The sequence below is a fragment of the Pteropus medius genome, unplaced genomic scaffold, assembly GCF_902729225.1.
Source record: "Pteropus medius unplaced genomic scaffold, Ma_sr-lr_union100, whole genome shotgun sequence".
Taxonomy (NCBI): Eukaryota; Metazoa; Chordata; class Mammalia; order Chiroptera; family Pteropodidae; genus Pteropus; species Pteropus medius.
The window spans coordinates 2,631,417-2,650,964 of NW_024356336.1; the positions used below are offsets into that span (position 1 = coordinate 2,631,417).

Consider the following 19,548-nt stretch of genomic DNA (forward strand, 5'->3'; position numbering starts at 1 on the left):
AGAGTAGTGATGGGTCATGCCTGCTGCCTCCTTACTTGTCATGTCAAATATTGGCCCAGAAAACACAATTCTTCCTGTTAAGGTAGAAATCAGCACTGAGATTAGCTATTGTAATAGTCAGAGTCTGGCAGGAACCAGAAGGCACACCCCAAATGAGGACGCTTAATAAAGGGACTATTTATAAAGATCTGGGCGTGTGTAGAGGAAATGATGCACAGAGGATGGTGCAGACTCTGGGGCTAGCAACTCCTGGGAGCAGTAATCTCTTCTGGGCCTAAAGAGGTGAAGAGAGAGTGCAGTTACTGGAATCAAGATGCAGGGCGTGGGGGGAGCAAGCAAGTGAGCATAAGCTGCCTGGCAGGAGAAGCTCTGCCTTTGGTTGACAGATGAAGCCAGCACAAGGAGATGCAGTAGGAAAAATCCAAGGGAATAAATATTTCAGCCTCCTTCTCTTACTCCTTCCTTCCAAATGTCACCTGAGTTCCCTACTGGCTGAGCCTAAAGAGAAGCCACAGAGCAGGGAGCCCACTGATGTGGTTCATATGGATCAACCTCCTAGCTACATAGCAGGGTGAAGAGCATGGAGTGGGTGTGGAGGAGCAAAGAGAAGACATCATCATAACTGGACATTTCAAACAGGAAGGGTCTCTGGGCGGGGGAGAGGAGAAGGGAAGAGCCCTTGCAGAAGGAGGTGAATTTAAACACTGAGACCATCCGTGAGATTCATGCTTATGGAGTCGGCTGGGGTGAATAGTGAATAGTGAATAGTGGTCACAAATTAACACCAGTATGTGCCTTCATTAGTTATACTGTGCTGTAAAGATTTTCCTGTGCTTGGTCAATTAAAGATTGTTGTTCATTCTGACGAAGCATGTGAGGAAGTATTCCTGGCTCTCTAGTAGACAGAGACCACATCTCTTACAGAATGTAAGGCAAGTTGTTTTAGGTTTATGGAGACATTAGGGTGCCCAGGCACTCAGTAGGATCCGTGGGCACAGTCTCTTTTATTCTAGATTCATGGATTCCTCAGGTGGGAAATGGGCCTAAAGGCCCCTACCCCCGACTTCCCTTCCATCATCATGCCTGGAGTCATAACCCTACTGTGGCCAGTGTTTGCTGGTCCTCCAGCTGTGTGCATGAGATAACTTGTTTCATGTCTACAACTCACCCTCTCTACTTCTAAGAGAAATGCCACAACATTTTGAACTCTGTGGCTTGGGCCACAAGGGCCTTCAATTATTTTTGTTCTTTGTATGAGCATTTCAGACATTCATAGCCTTATTCATTCAAATCTCTCTGCTTCCAAGGGGCCTTGCCTACCACCTTCATAGCCTCTTTGGTCAGCTATAGCCAGTGTCTTAAACCTGGGGTCTGTGGGCTAGTTGGTTGAGGGAAGGGGTGTCCATGCAGGAGTTCTAGATATGATGCTGTGAACCCTCAAGTATCATACTAAAATTCAAGTCAGCCTTTGTGCATGTGGAGAGGTGGGAGTTCTATGTCCTTCATAAAAGATTCTCACAAAAGGCCCAGCATGCCTGCTTTAGGGCCCAACTATTACTCTCCATTGGGTATAATTTTCAAGCATCCAAGATGGACAGGCCTCAGCTCATTGGTCCAAACTTCTCATTTCACAGATGGGGACACTGAGATCCCAGAGCAGGGATGAGAGTAAGCCAAGACCACACAGTGAGGGCACTAGGATTCAATCACCTTTTCCCTTGGTCCAGTGTTCTTACTGTAGCCCCGGCCCAGAAACCTTTATAAAAGACTCAGGTCACTATCAGGGTTAGAGTTGAGTCTACTATCATGGGCCGCTTTAGTTAACAAAGTTGGTTTGTTTTTATTTTTAAAGTATTTTTAAACCATTTGTTTAAAAGCTGCATCAAAAATTTTTATAGAGATCCTTAAGAATATTTAGGGTCACTCACTAAAGTTACTTTTGTTCTATTGCAGGGTTTTCTCTTGTTGCCATAGCAGATTATCACAACTTTAGTGGTTTAAACCAACACAGGTTTTATCATGCAGTTCTGCTGGTCAGAGATCTGACATGGATTACATTGGGCTAAGATCAAGGAGTCATCGGGGCTGTGTTCCTTCGGGAGACTCTAAGGGAGAATGCATTTCTTAGCCTCTTATAGCTTCTAGAGCAGGAGTGCCCAACCCACCCTGTTAGGAACCAGGCTGCACGGCAGGAGTGAGTGAAGCTTCATCTGTATTTGCAGCTGCTCCCGAATACCAGCATTACCGCCTCAGCTCTACCTCAGATCATCAGGTATTAGATTCTCATAGGCGCACTGGTCCCTGGTGCCAAAAAGGTTGGGGACCGCTGGTCTAGAGGATTCCAACATTCCTTGGCTGTTGACCACTTCCATCTTCAAAGCCAGGCATATTGCATCTCTAACCATTCTTCTATAGCCACATCTCCCTCTGACCAAATCTGGGGTAAGTTCTCTGCTTTTAAGGTTTTGAGTGATTAGATTGGATCCACCCAGATAATCCAGGACAGCCTTCCATCTCAAGATCCTTAACCTTGACCACATCTGCCGAGTCCATTTTATCACATAGGAAACAGAGTCATAGGTTCTTGGAATTAAGGATTAGGACACTGACATGTCTGGGGTCATTATTTTGCCTTTCATAGGGTCGGTCATTCACAAAAGATACTTTTGGTCAGCAAATTTTTCTTTAAAAGGCTAAATAGTAAATATTTTAGGCTTTTAGGGCCATATGATCCATGTCACAACTACTCTGTTCTGCTATTATAGAGCAAAAACAGTCATGGGCAAAATATAAACGAATCAGTATGACTGTTTCAATAAAACTTTATTTGTAAAAACAGACCTGTAGGTTGAATTTGGTTCGTGGCTGAAGTGTACAGACTCTTCTTGTTTGGATTCACCAAGCATTGTTGGGGAGAACTTCTGGTCTGGCCTGAGCTCTGGGGCTAAAAGATGAATAAGACATGTTCTTGGCCCATGAGGGTCTCTTGCAATCTGGTGGGGACAGATAGATGTTAACAGAAGCCCCAAGAGGGATGGGTCTTTGAGGGCAGGGACCAAAACGTCATAGGCTCGTTCCTCAGAGGAAGTGACCAGGTCTTCCAAGGAAGGAATTGCCCAGATTCCAGCAGAGAATAAAGAGATCCCAGCCTGAAAAGATGGGTTCAAATGAGGTCTTAGGTGTCAGAGTTTTTGGATTTGGTGGTCTGCACCCATGTACGGAGCAATTGCACTCCGGTTAAGAGTATGAGCTTAATAGCTTTTACAGGCCTGGGAGTCAAAGTTGTGTGACCTTAGATAAGAATATCAGGTTCCTCATCTCTAAGATGGAGACAGGCAGGTTGGTTAGATGAGATTGTGTGTAAAACCTATTTTTGAATGAAGAGATGTTCCCTGAAGAGTAGCTGCCATTGTAATTAGTTTTGGAGTTTCTCGGAATGCTTTTGGAAGCTGACCACCTGCCCTTCTGTCTGATTTGCTAGCACTCACTAAGAAATAAAGCAAGTGCCTTACTTGTCAACAATAATGATGCTATCAATAATAGTGGTACTAGTGGTGATGGTTGTTATCTTTTAATTAACACTATCAATTTGCCAAGAACCATGCTGAGATCCTTGCAAGGATTATCTCCTTTCATCTGCCCCATAACTCTAGAGGCAGAACCCATTATTAGCCACATTCTACAAAGGAGAACGGAAGGCTCAGAGAAGGCAAACGACTTGCCTAAGATCACACAGCAGCAAAGGTTGGAAGTGGGACTTAAACCGAAGTTTATCTAATATCAAAGACCATGTTCTTCCCTAGCCCCTGGCAGCACAAGGATAACAGACTCTTTCTTGTACCTCCTTCCAGTGTCCAGACGGCAGTGGATTGTGGCAGCAGTGGCAGAAAAGAGATGTAAGTTAACCCTGAGTAGAACTGAGCAGGTTACACTGAAGCCAGGAGCAAACTGCTGGCTCTCTGTGTCCAGTCTGCAGAGGGACCATCCACGCCCACTTGGAGAATTATCAACAGTGCCCACGAGAGCTCTTTTATAACCTACAGCACTGGGCACATGTTAATGAACTATCTAACTTCTTTTAGACAGAGAGATCCCCAGTAGTTATTATGCGACTGTCCTCCTCAAACACCTTCAGTGTTCTCCATTGCCTCAGAATAGACTTTTAGACACATTTGAGCCATGCGTATTCTGACCCTTACTTCGCTCTCTAGCTGGGATTCCTGCTTTCTATATCATCCATGCTCTGCTCTTTTACGACCACCATACCTATTTGTATGCTGTTTCTTCCATCTAAAATTCATTTCTCCAGGCCATATATGGCCAAGCCCTAACCTTCAAACAAAATGCAGCTCAACTGCTATTACTTGATACCATCCCTTATGCCTCCAAGAAGCAAATTAAGACTCCTCTTTATGCTCCTTAGAACCTACTCTCTGTCTTTTCTACAATATTGATAATTTTCTCCTTTATTTTATGATTATATATATAAACGTCTACTCTGCTAAGATGGGGTATAGAGGACATGGCCAATCTTGGATTCATGTTTATAGTTCCTTTCCGTGGTAACTGGCATAGAGTATTCTGTAAACAAACAAATACATTTTTATTTATTTGTTTGTTTGTTTGTTTTAGCCAGTAATATCAACCAAAAATTAAAATACTCATTGAGTACCCACATCAATAAGAGGGCTACACAAGTCTCTCCATGTACTGCTTTCAGGATTAACAGAATGTACAAGTAAAGTCTCTGTCCATAAAGATGTTCCAGTTAAGGCAGGCAAGGAATTAAGACCATCACATTTGACATGTTCCATGAACATGTCATTTGGTATAAAAATTCCATGCAAAATTTTATTCCAAAATTGGAGATGCCTCAACCTGTATATTAGAGTGTTTATTTTCCCAAAGAAAAGCAGCAATTTGTGGAATTGGCATTGGAATCAGAGGGACCAGGGTTTGCATATCAACTTAATCACTAACTAGCTGATGATCTTGGCCAAAACCCAAGCTGGCCTCCCCAAATCCCATTCTCACGCCTATATAATATGGACAGCACCAACTCCCACCTCTCAGGAATGGTGTTATGAGCACTGGTTGAGGTTATGCATTTATAGCAAGTAGCATAATGCCTGGGTTATGTTAAAGGGTGACTATCTAGATATTGCTGTTACTGTGGTTGTCATTGTGATGATAGAATCCTGCGTTCTGCTTCTAGAGATAACATCTCCATCCTCAGCTCCCAGCCAGAGGGCAGTCTTCAGTCTTGGTTGAGTTGTACTCTGTCCCTGGCCACGGACACCATGAGGACCCCATCTCGACAGTCAGCCCTCAGCAGTCACATCCTCAGCCCCAGGTAAGAGTATATCCTTATTATCTCTGGATGGCCAATAGCTCAGAGAATCTCAGACTTCAAAGGCTGTCATATAGGTCTTCCATTTCCTCTTGGCTTAGACAAAGACAAGCACGGTCCAGACAGTTTGAGATATGAGCCTGCCACTTCTTAGCTGTATGACTTTAGGCAGGTTAGTTACCTTCTCTGAATCTTCACTTCCTCATCTGCAAAACAGAAAATATAATTGTATTTACTGCCCCAAACAGTTGAAATGATGAGGGTCTAATGTAGCCCTCCATAAGGTACAGTTTTTCCGGATGATTTTAAATAGCATGGGGTGAATATATTTTTTTAATCATGGATTTATTACAATTGCCTTTTATCTGAGGTAGGTCCTACTTGTTTTCCACTTACAGATAATTCCAGATTTAAAATTTTTTAATCAACAAATTTACTAAAATTTTTTTTGTATTTTTTTAAATGACAAGTCAGTATAAAGATGGTTAGGATGATTTCTCCCTTTGAGACTTTAGCTTTGTTTGAATATCAGGAATGGATGATTTCTCCCTTTGAGACTTTAGCTTTGTTTGAATATCAGGAATCTATATTTTCCCTACCATAGAGGAAGATGAATTCAGTCATGGCCTGAGATGAGACCCTCACAAATCTACGAGATTGCCAATAATAGGTTTCTTCAACAAATCAACATCAAGATTCACCCTTAGTTGTAGGACTTAAATCTACCTTTCCATCTTGCTTTTCAGCTTTGTTTTTCTCAGCTCACTTGGTTTTCCTTTTCAAGGGCGGCCTTCTTGTAATTGGGAGCTAATGGCCATAAATCAGAAATTATGGATTAAGCAGATACATAATTAAGATGAAATTCACACCCCTTCAGTGATAACAAAAGAATGAATGTGATAACATAGGGAGAAAAATCAGACTGATGGAACAAACCTAGATGACTCTCCTTGCTGACTTGAAATGTATCTGCTCTGAAGCAAGGGGTTGTCTCTACAAAAAGAAGGGATTGGAAACTCATGCTAATGAATTTGGGGCACATTTGGTGAGTGGCAAATGTCTAGCATACAGCTACAAATCATCTTAGGCTGAAAGATTTGATGTTGAAAATATCAAAGAGAGACTCCAAGAATGGGGTGCATCTGGGGAGTTAATTATAAAGCAAGGTTATCTAATTACTGCTCTTAATTAAAAACAGGCCTGTATGCAGAAAGAGCCACATCCTCTGTGAAACCCAAATGATGAGGACTTTTTCTCTCCTGATAACTAAATACTTTTGTTTTTCTCCGTCAGCCAGAGTATAAGGCAGCAGAAGCAGAACCAGAGGCAGATAGAGCAGAATGTGAATGATCATTAACATAATAACCAAGTTTCACAATGATAATTGTATTAGGGTACATGATAAGGATCCTTAGCCCCTGAGTTACACCCTAAGTTGTTTGGCACGCATTCATAATGGGAGATGGGAGGCAGTGGTGGTTTCAGTACATGGGCTAAAGTCAGAGCATCTGGATTCCAACCTTATATTTATTTGCTCCTCCACACCTGTGAGATTTGGGGCAAATTGCTTAACTTCTCTGTTCATGTTTCCTCATAAGTAGATCAAGGTTGTTGTCAGGGTTAATGAGATGGTGCAGTAGTTGTTCTTCACTCAGAGCCTGGCATCTCGAAAGAGCTCAAGAAAATTAGCTGCTTTATTAGTGTCAGTATTTATTTGATGCCCAGAGGAACCAGAGACACACATCATTACCCCCATGTTACAGAACAGGAATCTGAGGCCCAGGGAGGGGGAAACAACTGAATCAGACACAGACAACCTTCTCCCAGCTTCGTAGCTACACCGTGGACAGAGTTGGTTTTCAGCATCCCCAGGCAGCCCTCTCCACAGCCTCTTCCCTCCTTCTCTGTCCGCCAGCCTTCCAAGTCCCCAGTGTCCAGCTGCAGTTCAGAGCAGAGGTGCCTGCATCAAGGACAGTGATAGGGCAGGAGGCAAGAAAAGCTCCTGTATGTTCTCACAGTTGGTGCTCAATAAATGTTTGTTGGGTGAATAACTAAATGTAACATTAAGGCTGGTGCAGAAATATTAATCTATTTGGTCACAACTCAGTGCTGACTGTGACTCAGAGAAGGCTGGTAATTTGTTCAAAGTCCCACAGCGGGTAAGTGGAAGAGCCAAGATTTAAACTCAGGTTTGAAACCCTCCAAAGCCTGTATTTGTATTTGCCATACTGCCATGGCTCTCTGACATTTTTCCAAGGGGTGGATCACTCATCTGGCAAAATTTACTGGCAAAGAGCTGGCTTGTTAATATTAAAACTGCATAAGGATTGTTATTCAAAGTTCAACATCCATCCAAAAGATATTTATTAACTGCCAGCTGCATGCCAGATCCCACGGCATGCAGCCTTGAAAATTTTGAGCCCTGCTCTTGGAGAATGTTTACAGTTTAAAGATTCTAGAGCTTCTGCTTTAGAAGGAGGCACTGAGATCTTCTAGTCCAATTCGCTCATTATGCAGATGGAGAAAACGGGTCTGCAGTGGGAAATGTCTCAGCCAAATTTATTGTAAGGACTGACCTAGAGTTCAGGTGCCTTGACTTCTAGCTCTTTCGAATTGCACAAGTAATCTATGAATACTTCCCCCTTTCAAGAACTTAAAATATAACTAAGAAGGTTAAAATCCTCCTGGCTGCCACCCCAATCTCAGCTTCCTTTTCAAAAGTATCCATTATCTTCAGTTTATCATGAATTCTTCAACATCTTTCTCTATGTATTTATAAACATATATGTTCTTATAGAAAATATATAACATATTCGTGGGCTTTTTAAAAACATAAATGATATGATGTTATATTATATATATTATGCTATACATAAATTCCTAGAACGGGCTTTTTTTCCCTCAACAATATTCCTCAGCAATCTTTCCTTATCAGTATGCTTAAATCTATCTCATTCTTTTAAATTCCTGCAAAAGATCTTAAAGTTATAATCTTCTTGTTTTACTTTTAGTTGCTCTCCTAGTATTTGCTATTAACCTGCAAAGCTTTGAAAAAGACACATCCTTACATATTATGGGCAAATGATTCTCCGGGTCAAAGGGCATTTGCATGTTAAACTTGACTAGATACTAGCAGATCATCCCAGTGTTCCTCCTGCTAAGAGACTGTACAGTAGAAGAGTATGAGACTCCTATATACCCCTCCCCATGTTACCAGGCATATCATAGAGGTCAAGAAAGGAGACTTTGGACATTTCCAATTTGAGAAAGAAGGTCACTCTAAAACAGAAGAGAGGGAGAGAGCAGCCTTCTGCCAAAAAAATAAAAGCATTCCCTGTATAATTTATAAGGGGACGTCAACTCTAGAGAAACACACCTAAAACTTTATGATTTACAGCTCGGAATCATGCAGCTGCTGATGATAAATGCAAGAGATCCTGGGGACGGAGACTCTATATTACCTTTGTAGCCCCCGGCGCTGGAGTTTATGGGCTTGGTGGTGGCAGCCATCCTTGTCTCTTAACACCTGGCTGCAGGTGGTATCAAAGCTGTTCAGGGGCTCTCACCTCGGCCCCTGCTATGCACCGGCTTCTCCTTCCTGCTCCCCAGGGCCATCGCCCTGCTAGAGGAGTGGTAAGGGGCTCTCTCCGCTTCCATCTTGTTCTCACAGCACAGCAGGCTTTCTAAGGAGTGTCCAAGCCCCAGTTCATTCTAGACCCCCATCCCAATGCCCAGCAGAACCCCAGTCTTTGTCAGTAACACAGTTCTGCAGGGTCCATATACTGACAGACATTAGTCGATTCAACTGTACAGACTCCTAATGTCTCATCTTGTCACCGGTCATTCACTTCTCTCATTTTCCCAGACAGTTAATTAAACCATCTAACTTTCCAGCTGCCACTACCCTTCACTCTAAGGAACAACCTAAACTTCTGTTTCATCCAAAGAAAAAGAATAATGGCCTCAACTTCTGTGGTGTCTGTAAATTCATCTCTGTCTGTCCCCATCTTCCTTCTGGTCTTAGAAGACAAGATCTGGTCTTGTCTGAGACTAATTCGTATCCACTCCTTCTCTCCCCTACAGAGCTCTGATCCACCCAGTGTCCCATCCTCACCTGTTTCTTCAACTTCCCGCATTCTAGTTGTTCTTCCTCAGGTTATAAATGTCTTCAGGTCTTCCCCATCCTAACTATATCCTCATGCATCACCCTGCAGCTGAGTTGAGTTGTTCCTTTTACTTCCCCTAGGGTCCACATGCACCATCTTCACTTACCTCACTCTTATGCCTCATTTCCTCCAGCCCCAAGCCTGCCCCCATCACTCTATCAAAACTTTTCTCACCATGTCAGTGGTTTCCAAAGAGACAAATCAGGGGATGTTCTTATTCTTGATCTTTTTCTGAACTTCTCCCCTACGTTGGCATCTCTTCTTGGAATGCTCCACTCACTTGGCTTTGGAGATGTTTCTGCTTCTTGGTGCTCCTCAATCCTCTCTTTTCTGATTTCTTCCTTCCTGCCCCAGCCCCCAAATGCTGGTTTTCTCAGGGCGCTGTCCTCACCTGGATGTTTTTCTCTTTATCTGATCCTGGGCACTCTTCTTGTGGTTTTAACTGCCCTGTTATAAGCAGATGACCCCCTAATCTAGACCTTCAGCTCTTACATTCTCCCAAGTTTGAAACTTTTATGTCATACCTAATTGCTATACTGGGATGATCGCCAACTGGATGTCTCCCTGGTGTCTTTACTCAGAATATTCAAGAGAGAACTCCTTGCTCCTCACACACCTGTGTTATCGGTACCATCTGGTGCTTCTATCTTTCATAAAACCACCCAAACTGGAGCCCTTGAGTCATCCTGGGCTGTCATTCCCCTTTCTCATCGGCATATTCAACTGATCTCTAAATCTTCTTTATTCTGCCCTCCCTGAAGCAAATACTCTTAATTCTTTTTTTTTTTTCCTACTCTCCATCCCCACTGCCAACACTTTTAAGGAAGGTTAATCATTCCTCACCTAGACTCTGGCAAAGACCTTCTAAAACTACTCTCCTTTAGTCAGTCCTCTACCCTTCAGTGAGTATGATTTCTCTGAAATGAAAATCTGGTTTCAATGGCTTCCCATCACCTACAGCTACCCATCACAAAATCTGGCCCTTGACCTCTTTTTGTAAGGTTTTATTAGATCACAGCAATGCCCATGTTTGGGTGTTTTCTTTGTTTATTTTACGTATTGCCTATGACTACCTTTGCATTACAATGGCAGAATCGATGAATTGTAACAGAGATCATATGTTCCCAGAGCCAGAAATATTTGCCTTCTGGCCTTCACAGAAAAACTTTGGTGACCTCTGACCTTTAAAGAATAGAATTTAAATGCCTTAGTGAGTGGGCTTACAGTACCTTCCATGATCTGGCTCTTATCTACCTCTCTGCTCTCATTTTCCTTTATCTCTTCTTTATTATTTGTGCCCCACGTGTTTTATACAGTTCTCCCTCATAAACTATACTATTTCCCATCCCTGGTCCTTTGCCCATGATATGCCCTCTGACTAGACATCCTTCTCATGTTTCTTCACCTGACGAACTCATCCTTCAAGACTCAGCTCATGTATTACCTGCCTCGGGAGCCTTCTTTGACTCCTTGTCTTGGTTGGGGGTTTCTATGCTCCTACAGACCCCACAAGTCTCTGTCCCATAGCACTTATCATATTATGTTGAGATCATCTGTTCAGGCGTGTGTCTCCTTCATTAGGCTGTGAGCCCTTTAAGAACACACATTTTGTCTTTCCTTTTGTACCTCAGCTCCTAGAACAGTGTCTGATACATAGCAGGTACTCAGTAAATACGCACTGAACAAATAAATGACCAGTAGAAAGAAGTTAGATGGCTTTTTACCAGGGTGATTAGAAGGACGATGCTGATATCAAGAACCAAGGGTGAACTTGCCAGACTAGTTAACTGTCTTCTATCACAGAGCATGTTCTTAGCAACATGGAACCAGGATTGAAGGAACATAATGGAGAAAACTGAAAATCTGGGGCTCAACTTCTCCAGAGGGCAGACTGAAGGCAGAGACAGGTTGTGGGCACAGAATATTAAGCTGGATCTGGCAAAGGGACCTTGGAGACACACTTCAAAGGAGGTAGGGGGAAGCTAACAGGCTTTGTACTCTGGTAGACCTAGTTTCTAGTCCAAGGTCTACTACTTACGAGCTGTCTAACCATGAGGAAGTTACAGTCTGTGAGTCTCAGTTCCTCCTCCATGATTCTATCCCTTCTCTATATTAATATCCCTTTTGCAGGATTAAAGAATTAACTGCTATAAGTAAAATTGTGTATATTTAAATTATATAAAATATATACAATATTCTATTTATTTAAAAATAAAGTTTGAAAAGATTTTAAAAGAATTAACTATTGCCTATTAAATATTAGCTATAGAGTGGTTTATGGAAGGCCTGTCACCAAATCGGTGGTTAATAAACAAAAGCTTCCTTCCACCCTCCTCCCTTCATCCCAGGCTAGGCCAGATGACACTGCTTTAGGAGGCAGAGATGCTGACAATAAGGACTAGGGAAAACTGTAACTGGGTGTTCCACAGAGATCATAAAAGTGGGCTCAGTTCACAGCAGAAAACTGTGAACTCAAAACAGAGACTCTCTTGGCAATGAAAGTGGAGTTTCATTGAACTCATTTTTAAATATGTTGAACTTAGTGTCTTTGGCAACATCCAAGTGGAACTGTCCAGAGATTTTAAACTCTGGTCTGGATCCACGGAGATGCCAGAATATCTCTGTATAATGCAATAGTTGGGATTCTTTGGGGTGTAGGTGACATAAAACCCAACTCAACTTGGCTTGTACAAAAAGGAGAATTTATTGTCTCATGCAGCTTGGAAACCAGGGGTAGATTGGCATAATTCAGGCATTACCGGATCCAGGGATTGGAAAATGATCGTGGAGATTTGATTCTCCAGCAGCCTCTCTGCTCTGCTTTTCTCTGAGTTGTCTTCTTTCTAAGGCAGCAAGATGGTGTCCAGTGGCTCCAAGCTTATGTCTGCATCACTCTGAGTCCAATGGTAAGGAGGGCTTCTCTTCTTAACAGTTCTACAGAAATCCTGAGATTAACTCTCTCTGGCTGCCCAAAGTGTGTCACATGTCTGTCTGAACTAGTCAGAGTGGATAGGGAAACGAAGGAGCCTCTTACCTTAGGCTCAAGTTGATGTTTTCTCCTAGCTCTGGGATATGGGATTATTCCCATTCAAAGCACAAGAACACTGGGGGAGAGGGGATTCCCAAAAGGACAATAGGGTGCCTTACCTGAAGCAGGAGAATGATCTTGGGTAGATAGAAAAGACAAGCAAAACAATGTTCTCCATCAAGGGGAAGGTTAAATTATGGAAGTGGAAAAGAGCAGGGAGACAGAGAAGGGGGAAGAGAAGACAGGAGAGGAGAGGAGATGAGAGGAGGGGAAGGTAGGGAAGGGGAGGGGAGGAGAAGGGAAAGGGTGAGGAAGGGGTAAGGAAGGAGGAAGCTAGAAGGAGTAAGGGGCGGAAGAAGAAAGGGGAAGGAGAGGGAGAAAGAGAAAACATATTAGAGTGTTTGTGGTCCCCATTTGGTAACCTTGGGAAGTTCAAATAACATTGTGTTCATCTTGGTCAGAGAAAACATTTATCCCTAAACTTCAGTGACCGATCTATCACCACGTAATTAGTGATGCTGTGACTTGAATTTATTACCGAACATGGCTCTCCACTGTTGCTGTTGGACGTGTACCATATTGCAATGTGAGCGTGGAGATTATTGTATAAATTATTCTCACTCACATAATCATCGTGATTTTAATTACTGTGTAATCTTCGCTAATTACTGTTGTATGTATCATTTGCTTTGGTGCCGATTTAACACAACTGCTTTTCCTTTGGCTAAAAAATGGCATGACAACTTTTCCTTTTTCTGGGGAAAATTTGCGTTCTGTAAACATTTCCAGCCCCACACTCTTGGCTTGCAGTTCTTAGTTTAAAAGAAAAAGATTTAGATACCACTACCACCACCACCCTCACCCCCGAAGACTTTTATTTGGTATAAGACTGGCTCGAATTAATAAAAAGATCTAAATTATAGGGTTATTGTTTTTAAAATAAAGTTGTGTTACTTTCAAGGAAATGCAATTACTTCTACGGAAGCGAAAGCCAAGAATGGGTCACGTGAAGCCTACTTAAATGATTAGATAAGACTTGTTTATAATTAGTTCATTAATTATGTAAATATGAATGGATGGTACTTAACGTTGAAAACAGCTTGTTCTCAAAGTAGGTTAAGCATCCACGCTAATCTTATTTCAACAGTACATTTATTTATTGGTCTCTGCGTTATTAGAACCAGAGCTCAGGATCATTTCAATTCATTCCGAATGTACTTAATGAACAGGCCTCTCATGAATACGGTCTTACGTCTTCCTATGACAAAAAGGTTCTTTTCCGTTTTATCAGTATTAGGAAGATTAGTGGAAAAGATGTGGAAACTGAATACATGGAAATATTCAATGCAAACACATCAACCGTGGACTCAATGCCTTAATAGATGAAAGCCAGAGAAGCTCGTCTCTGTCTAAGATTCATCCTTGGAGCCAGCATTACCCTTGGATGAATGTCCATGGAAGGAAGGGCTGTTTTCTTTCTAGAATTCCAGGTCTTAGGTGGTATATCTGTGGCTCTCTCAGAAATTTTGAGGCTCACCTAAATTAGCCGCAAGTTTATGTAAAACAATTAGGATTAATCACTGATGGTTCAAAACATTTTTTTAGAATCTGTGGTTCTCTCATTGAGCTAATTTTTTGTTAAGTAAGCTTCTTAATGAAATATTCTTATTTCATAAACATATTTCATATATATACAGGAAAGTAACTCTTTATGAAATTTTCAAAAATTAGTCATACCTATGTAATTACTACCAAAACCAAACCATTACCTCTTCTTTCCTCAAAGGTAACCACCATTCTGACTTCTAACACTATAAATGAGACATGCCTGTTTTTGAACTCTATGTAGATGGGAGCAGTCAGTAGTATTCTTTGGTGTTTGGCTTCTTTCTTTCAATATTATGTTTATGAAATTCATCCACATTGTTGCATGTAGCAGTAATTCACCTGTTTTCCTTGCTCTCAGTCCATAACAATGGTTCTCAACTGGAGGTGGGGTGGGGCAATTTTATACCTTGCTACCTGCCGGGGGACAGTTGGTAATGATGTCTGGAGACATTTTTGGTTGTCATAACGGAAGGAGAGGGGTGCTACTGGCATCTAGCCTGTAGAAGCCCAGGATGCTGCTAAGCATCCGACAATGCACAGGACAGGCCACAGAAATTTTCTGGTCCAAAATGTCAGTTATGCAACCGTTGAGAAACCCTGGTCCATATGGTCCATTGTGTAAACAGGAGATAATGATTTATACATTCTATTATTAATAGATACTTAGGCTGTTTCCAGTTTAGCACTAATATGCATAGTACTACTATGAACAATTGTGTCCACATCTTGTTGCGTGGATTTACAGCTTTCTGTCAGACATACACACAGGAGTAGAATTGCTGGGCCATAGATGCGTTGTCACTTTAGTAAATATTGTCAAAATGGTGTGTCAATTTACAGTCCCACCAGTAGTGAATGAGTTCCAGTTGCTCTGCATCCTTGCCAACACCTAGTTTTGTCATTTAAAAAATTTTAGAAATTCTACTGGTTATTAGTAGTGTCACATTTTTGGTTTTAAAGTGCATGTTACTGATAGATAAACCTTTTCATGTGCTTTTATGTTCATTTGGATAACCTTTTGGTGAAATGACTGATGAAGTCTTTGCTTAATATATTTTTTTTCTTTTGGGTTGTCTGTCCTTTTTAAATTGATTTGTAGAAGTTCTTAATATATTCTAGACATAAGTCCTTTTTTGGGTATGTGTATCCATGCCCATTTAGTGGCTTGCCTTTTTCACTCTTCTAATGGTTTATTTTGATAAGCAGAAGTTTTCAATTTTAATGTAAACAAATTTAGAATTTGTTTCCTTTATGGTTGGCACTTTTTATATCCTGTTGAAGAATTATTTGCCTACTCTCAAATCATGAAAATATCTCTCCCTGTTTTCTTACAAAAGTTATATTGATTTAACTTTTATATCTAGACATGCAGTTTATCAGGAAATTATATTTATTTATAATGCGAAATAGGGGTTAAGGTTCATGACTATATGGCTATCCTATTGGTCGGCATATATATTTTAAAAGATATAATATTTTTCACATTTCACGATAGTATCACCTATAGACTCTATTTCATTTTATTACTTGTCCATTCTTGAGCTGATTTAACATTGCCTTAATTAATGTAGCTTTATATAGTAAGTCTTGATATCTGGAAGTGTATGTTCCTTAGATTAGTTTTTCTGCCTCAAGTTCAGCAAATGACTCTAGGGGAAAATGTCACACGATGTCCTTCCCTCTTTCCAAACTTGGCTTTCAAGTCCTGGCTGCTTTGGTGACTCTCCAATGTCTTTAAATTTAAATTTAGCTTTTCTAATTTTTCTAAGTGAGGATTTTTTTCTGATACAGCTACTCTATTATATCTGGAAGCTGAAGGCTGAACTGGACTTTTATACTCCGTTTGCTAAGTAGACATTTCTTCCTTAGTTTCTATACCCAAGAGGACATGAACATTCACCTGTATTTCCTTTCAGTCATAACTTGGTGAGTCTACGTCCCCTCTAGACTCTAAGCTTCTAGATTACAAGGGTTATTCATCTATGTATTGACAGCATTCGGCATCAGGGGACTCAATACTGGCTGTAAAGGATAGGTGGATGGATTATTTCCATTTATTTAAAACTGCATTTTCTTGAGGAACTGGGTGCTTTTGTGAATAAGTCTGAGATTTTATGTGGCTATAGCTATTACACCACATTCAGTGAGGCAATGTCTGTATGTGGAAAATGCAGAAATGTGTTGAAAATGTATTCAACATATATTAAATCCAAGTTGAATCTCCAATCCAATTAGAAATTTTAATTACATACCCAGTTTATTCTTTCAAAACATTATGGAAATTGTATCATAGGGTAAAAAAACTGAGTTTTAGGGCTAGTACTTTCACTGTCCCATGAGAATATGACCTGGGAAGTTCGCTTCCTGTGTCTGGTTTTCCAGGTGTAGAACAAGGGGTTTGAATCATATGAGGTTCCAGCTCCCTCTCAATTCTGATATTCTAGAAGTTTATAAAATCCTGTAGAAATAAAACCATGCTCTTGGCTTGAGTTTGGACATATGAAGAATTCACTTTAGATTGTACACTGGAATTTGGTTTTGCATCTACTGTTTTTAAGCCCAGAGAAGAGGCGTCGGCTGACTGATAAGTAAGGCTACTGTGGTCTAAATTAACCAGCCAGATGAGGCAGATGGAGCCTTTGTTCTTTCTTTCTACATCTTTCCAAAGTCCCTCATCTTTCCATTCCTCTATTCTTTTATTTCATATCCATGAACTTTCCTTGAAGTATTCTTCTTGATCTTGGGTGTTCATGAAAGAAAAATACAGTCTAGTTCAGAACTAACAGTCTTGTCGGGAGATGCAAAAAAGTAAACAAGCAGTTCTAGTACAGAGTGATGGGGAAGCAAAGGGGCGGTGGGCAGAGGAGACCCCTAGCCCAGCCTGAGAGGTAAGTGAAGGCTTTGTACTCTATCTAGTAGGCTATAGTTGGGCTGAACATTGAAGGGTGAATAAAAGTGTTTACTTTTTTTTTTTAATATAGAGCAATGGTTCCTCAGAATTATCTGTAATATATCACTTCCTTCCCCCCTCTCTTCTCTCTGCCTCTTTTCTTCTTTTTAATGTCAAGGTGTTTGGGCACCCTCAACTTATTAGCCTCCACCTTAATTTGACAATGACTAGTGATTTTTCATATTGACTCTATTTCTATCTTTACCTCCTTCCCTACTTCTTTCTATATCTAAACACGTTTTTATGCTGAGCAATGAGAAAGTAACTTGAAAACGTCATGACAATACTCTTCAAATAATTTCACAACTTTCTCCAGTTAAGAAGGACTTTCTTAACAATTGCACCATCATCACACCTATGAAAATGAACAAATCCATAATATTGACCAAGATCCCAACCCTTACATTATACCAATTGTCTTAAAAATTGTCTTGTATCTTTGCATTTTTTCAAAGAAGGATCCTATTAAGAATACACATTGCATTTGTTTGTTTGTTTGTTTTTTGTGTGTTTCTCTCTTTTAGAAAAAGATACTAGACTTTATTTTTTAGAGAATTTTTAGACTTACAGAAAAATTGAGCAGCAAGTACAGACAGTGATCATATACATCCTACCCACGGTTTTCTCTGTTATTAACATCTTACATTAGTCTTTAGTCTCTTATAAATAGAATGTTCCCTTACCTCTCCCTATGAAAATAGATTTATTTTTTAGGCGAGGCAACCCTCGGTTCACCTCACACATTGCAGGGACCTTGTCAGCTTACAATCTCTTATTTTTTTTATTTTGTACTCCTACAGCACTTGGTCTAAAACAGATTTTTAATAGAGTTCCAGGTGTGATCCTGATGGGCAACTCTGTTCAAAAACTACTGGTCCTAGTACCTGGTAGTCGGTAAGAATATGTAGATGAGGCCAAGACAAATTCTGCTGACCCACAGAAGATAAACAGGCTGGTGTCCACAGAGTGAAGTTCACCGGGTTGTTTTTAAAAAGTGTCAAATGACTCAGCACCCACTTAAGGTTAGCAAGAACAGCAAACAAAGCTTGAGAGTTGTCTCGTCTCATAGAATATATCTTATCTGATCTCGTCTCTATGTGATAAGGAATATAGGATATTTAGAGAGTCTGTTTCTTGACTCAAGGCTCCACACCTTCAGACCAGGAGTAACCAGGCTTAGGGACCATCTGCTGTTCATTTCACCACCTCCTCTGCAGTCACACCTGCTTCCTTGGTTGTCCCATCCCATGGCTGCCTCCTCGCTTTGAGTCTTCTCTTTCAGCTGGATGGCCTTGCTAAGTCTTGGTTTCTCTGGCCATGAAATTTAGATATCAGCCCTTGCTTGTAAAGGATTTTCCAGCTTGAATAAGCTACTAACTTGCAGGAGGGATCTTCTCCTGTTTGTTATGTTTTTTTTCAGCCCCTCTTCCAAAAGCCTGACTCAACTCCACCTCCTCCAGAAAGGCTACATGTGCAGCTTCCGGCACCTGCTCTCTCCCTTGACAACGTCCTGCTATGCTTAGAGTCCATAGTGCACAGTGTACCTATAACTTCCTGCACTGCTGATTCTTCTTCATAGATTGATCCGGTCTCTCCACCTACAGTGTGCTCTCCAGGAAGAGAAGGCGGCCCGTCTTCCTGATAGGAGCTCAGCTTAACGTTGGTACGAAGGCCTCGGCTCCACTGTTTCCTCAGCAAGCCGGCCGACTCACCTCTCTGAGCCTCAATTTCCTCATCTGTAAAATGGGGCAAGAAGGGGCAGTAGAGCAGAGCAGTTAGGAAGCACACATCTCAGGGGTGGACTCCTTGGTTTAAATCCATGTTCTCCCATTTATCTTTTGACAAATTACTGACCTTTCTGAGCCTTCTTTGTGAAATGGAAAGATTACAATAGTATCCACTTTTGAGGACTGTTGTGAAGTAAAATTGAGTAATATTTGCAAAGCCTAAAGGCATAATGCACGGCAGATACTATGATGCAGAATTCACCTGCACACTCGAGGGGCTTAATAAATATCTCACGTTCCCTACCACGTCACACACAGTTTTGGGCACTGTGTCAACTTTTATTACACACTATTAATTGTTTTTTGGACTTGGTTACAAAACCTTCAGGCCATCTTGAAAGGACATTTGGTTTCCCATCTCAGATCTCGCCAGTATTAAAGAAGATCAATACATTTTTAATTTCCTCTTTAATTTCAGGGTGTGGATGAAGAATGGGGATGACAGCACACCTTTGGAGGTGATTCATGGTGTCATTAAATCCGCTTCAAGTTTCCCGTAGCTACAGTTGGCCCCAGCTCTACCCAGGCTCTCAGACTTGGAAATTACGTGTTTTGCTGTGTGATTATGTCTAATGCAGTGAAGCCAGCATCTCCTTGCATTGGACCTCACATGTTTTGTTCATTATGTCTCAGCGGATTTTGGAACATGTACATAGGTA

The 19,548-nt window shown here is 41.1% G+C and overlaps 1 protein-coding gene across 1 annotated transcript in view; it reads left to right on the forward strand.

Moving 5' to 3' along the window:
• The window catches only part of MYO18B (myosin XVIIIB), a 247,364-nt gene that overhangs the window by 218,397 nt on the left and 9,419 nt on the right, over positions 1–19,548 (forward strand). The window contains 2 exon segments of the mRNA XM_039861993.1: positions 3,852–3,896; positions 5,216–5,353. Coding sequence (XP_039717927.1) covers positions 3,852–3,896; positions 5,216–5,353 — 183 coding nt within the window.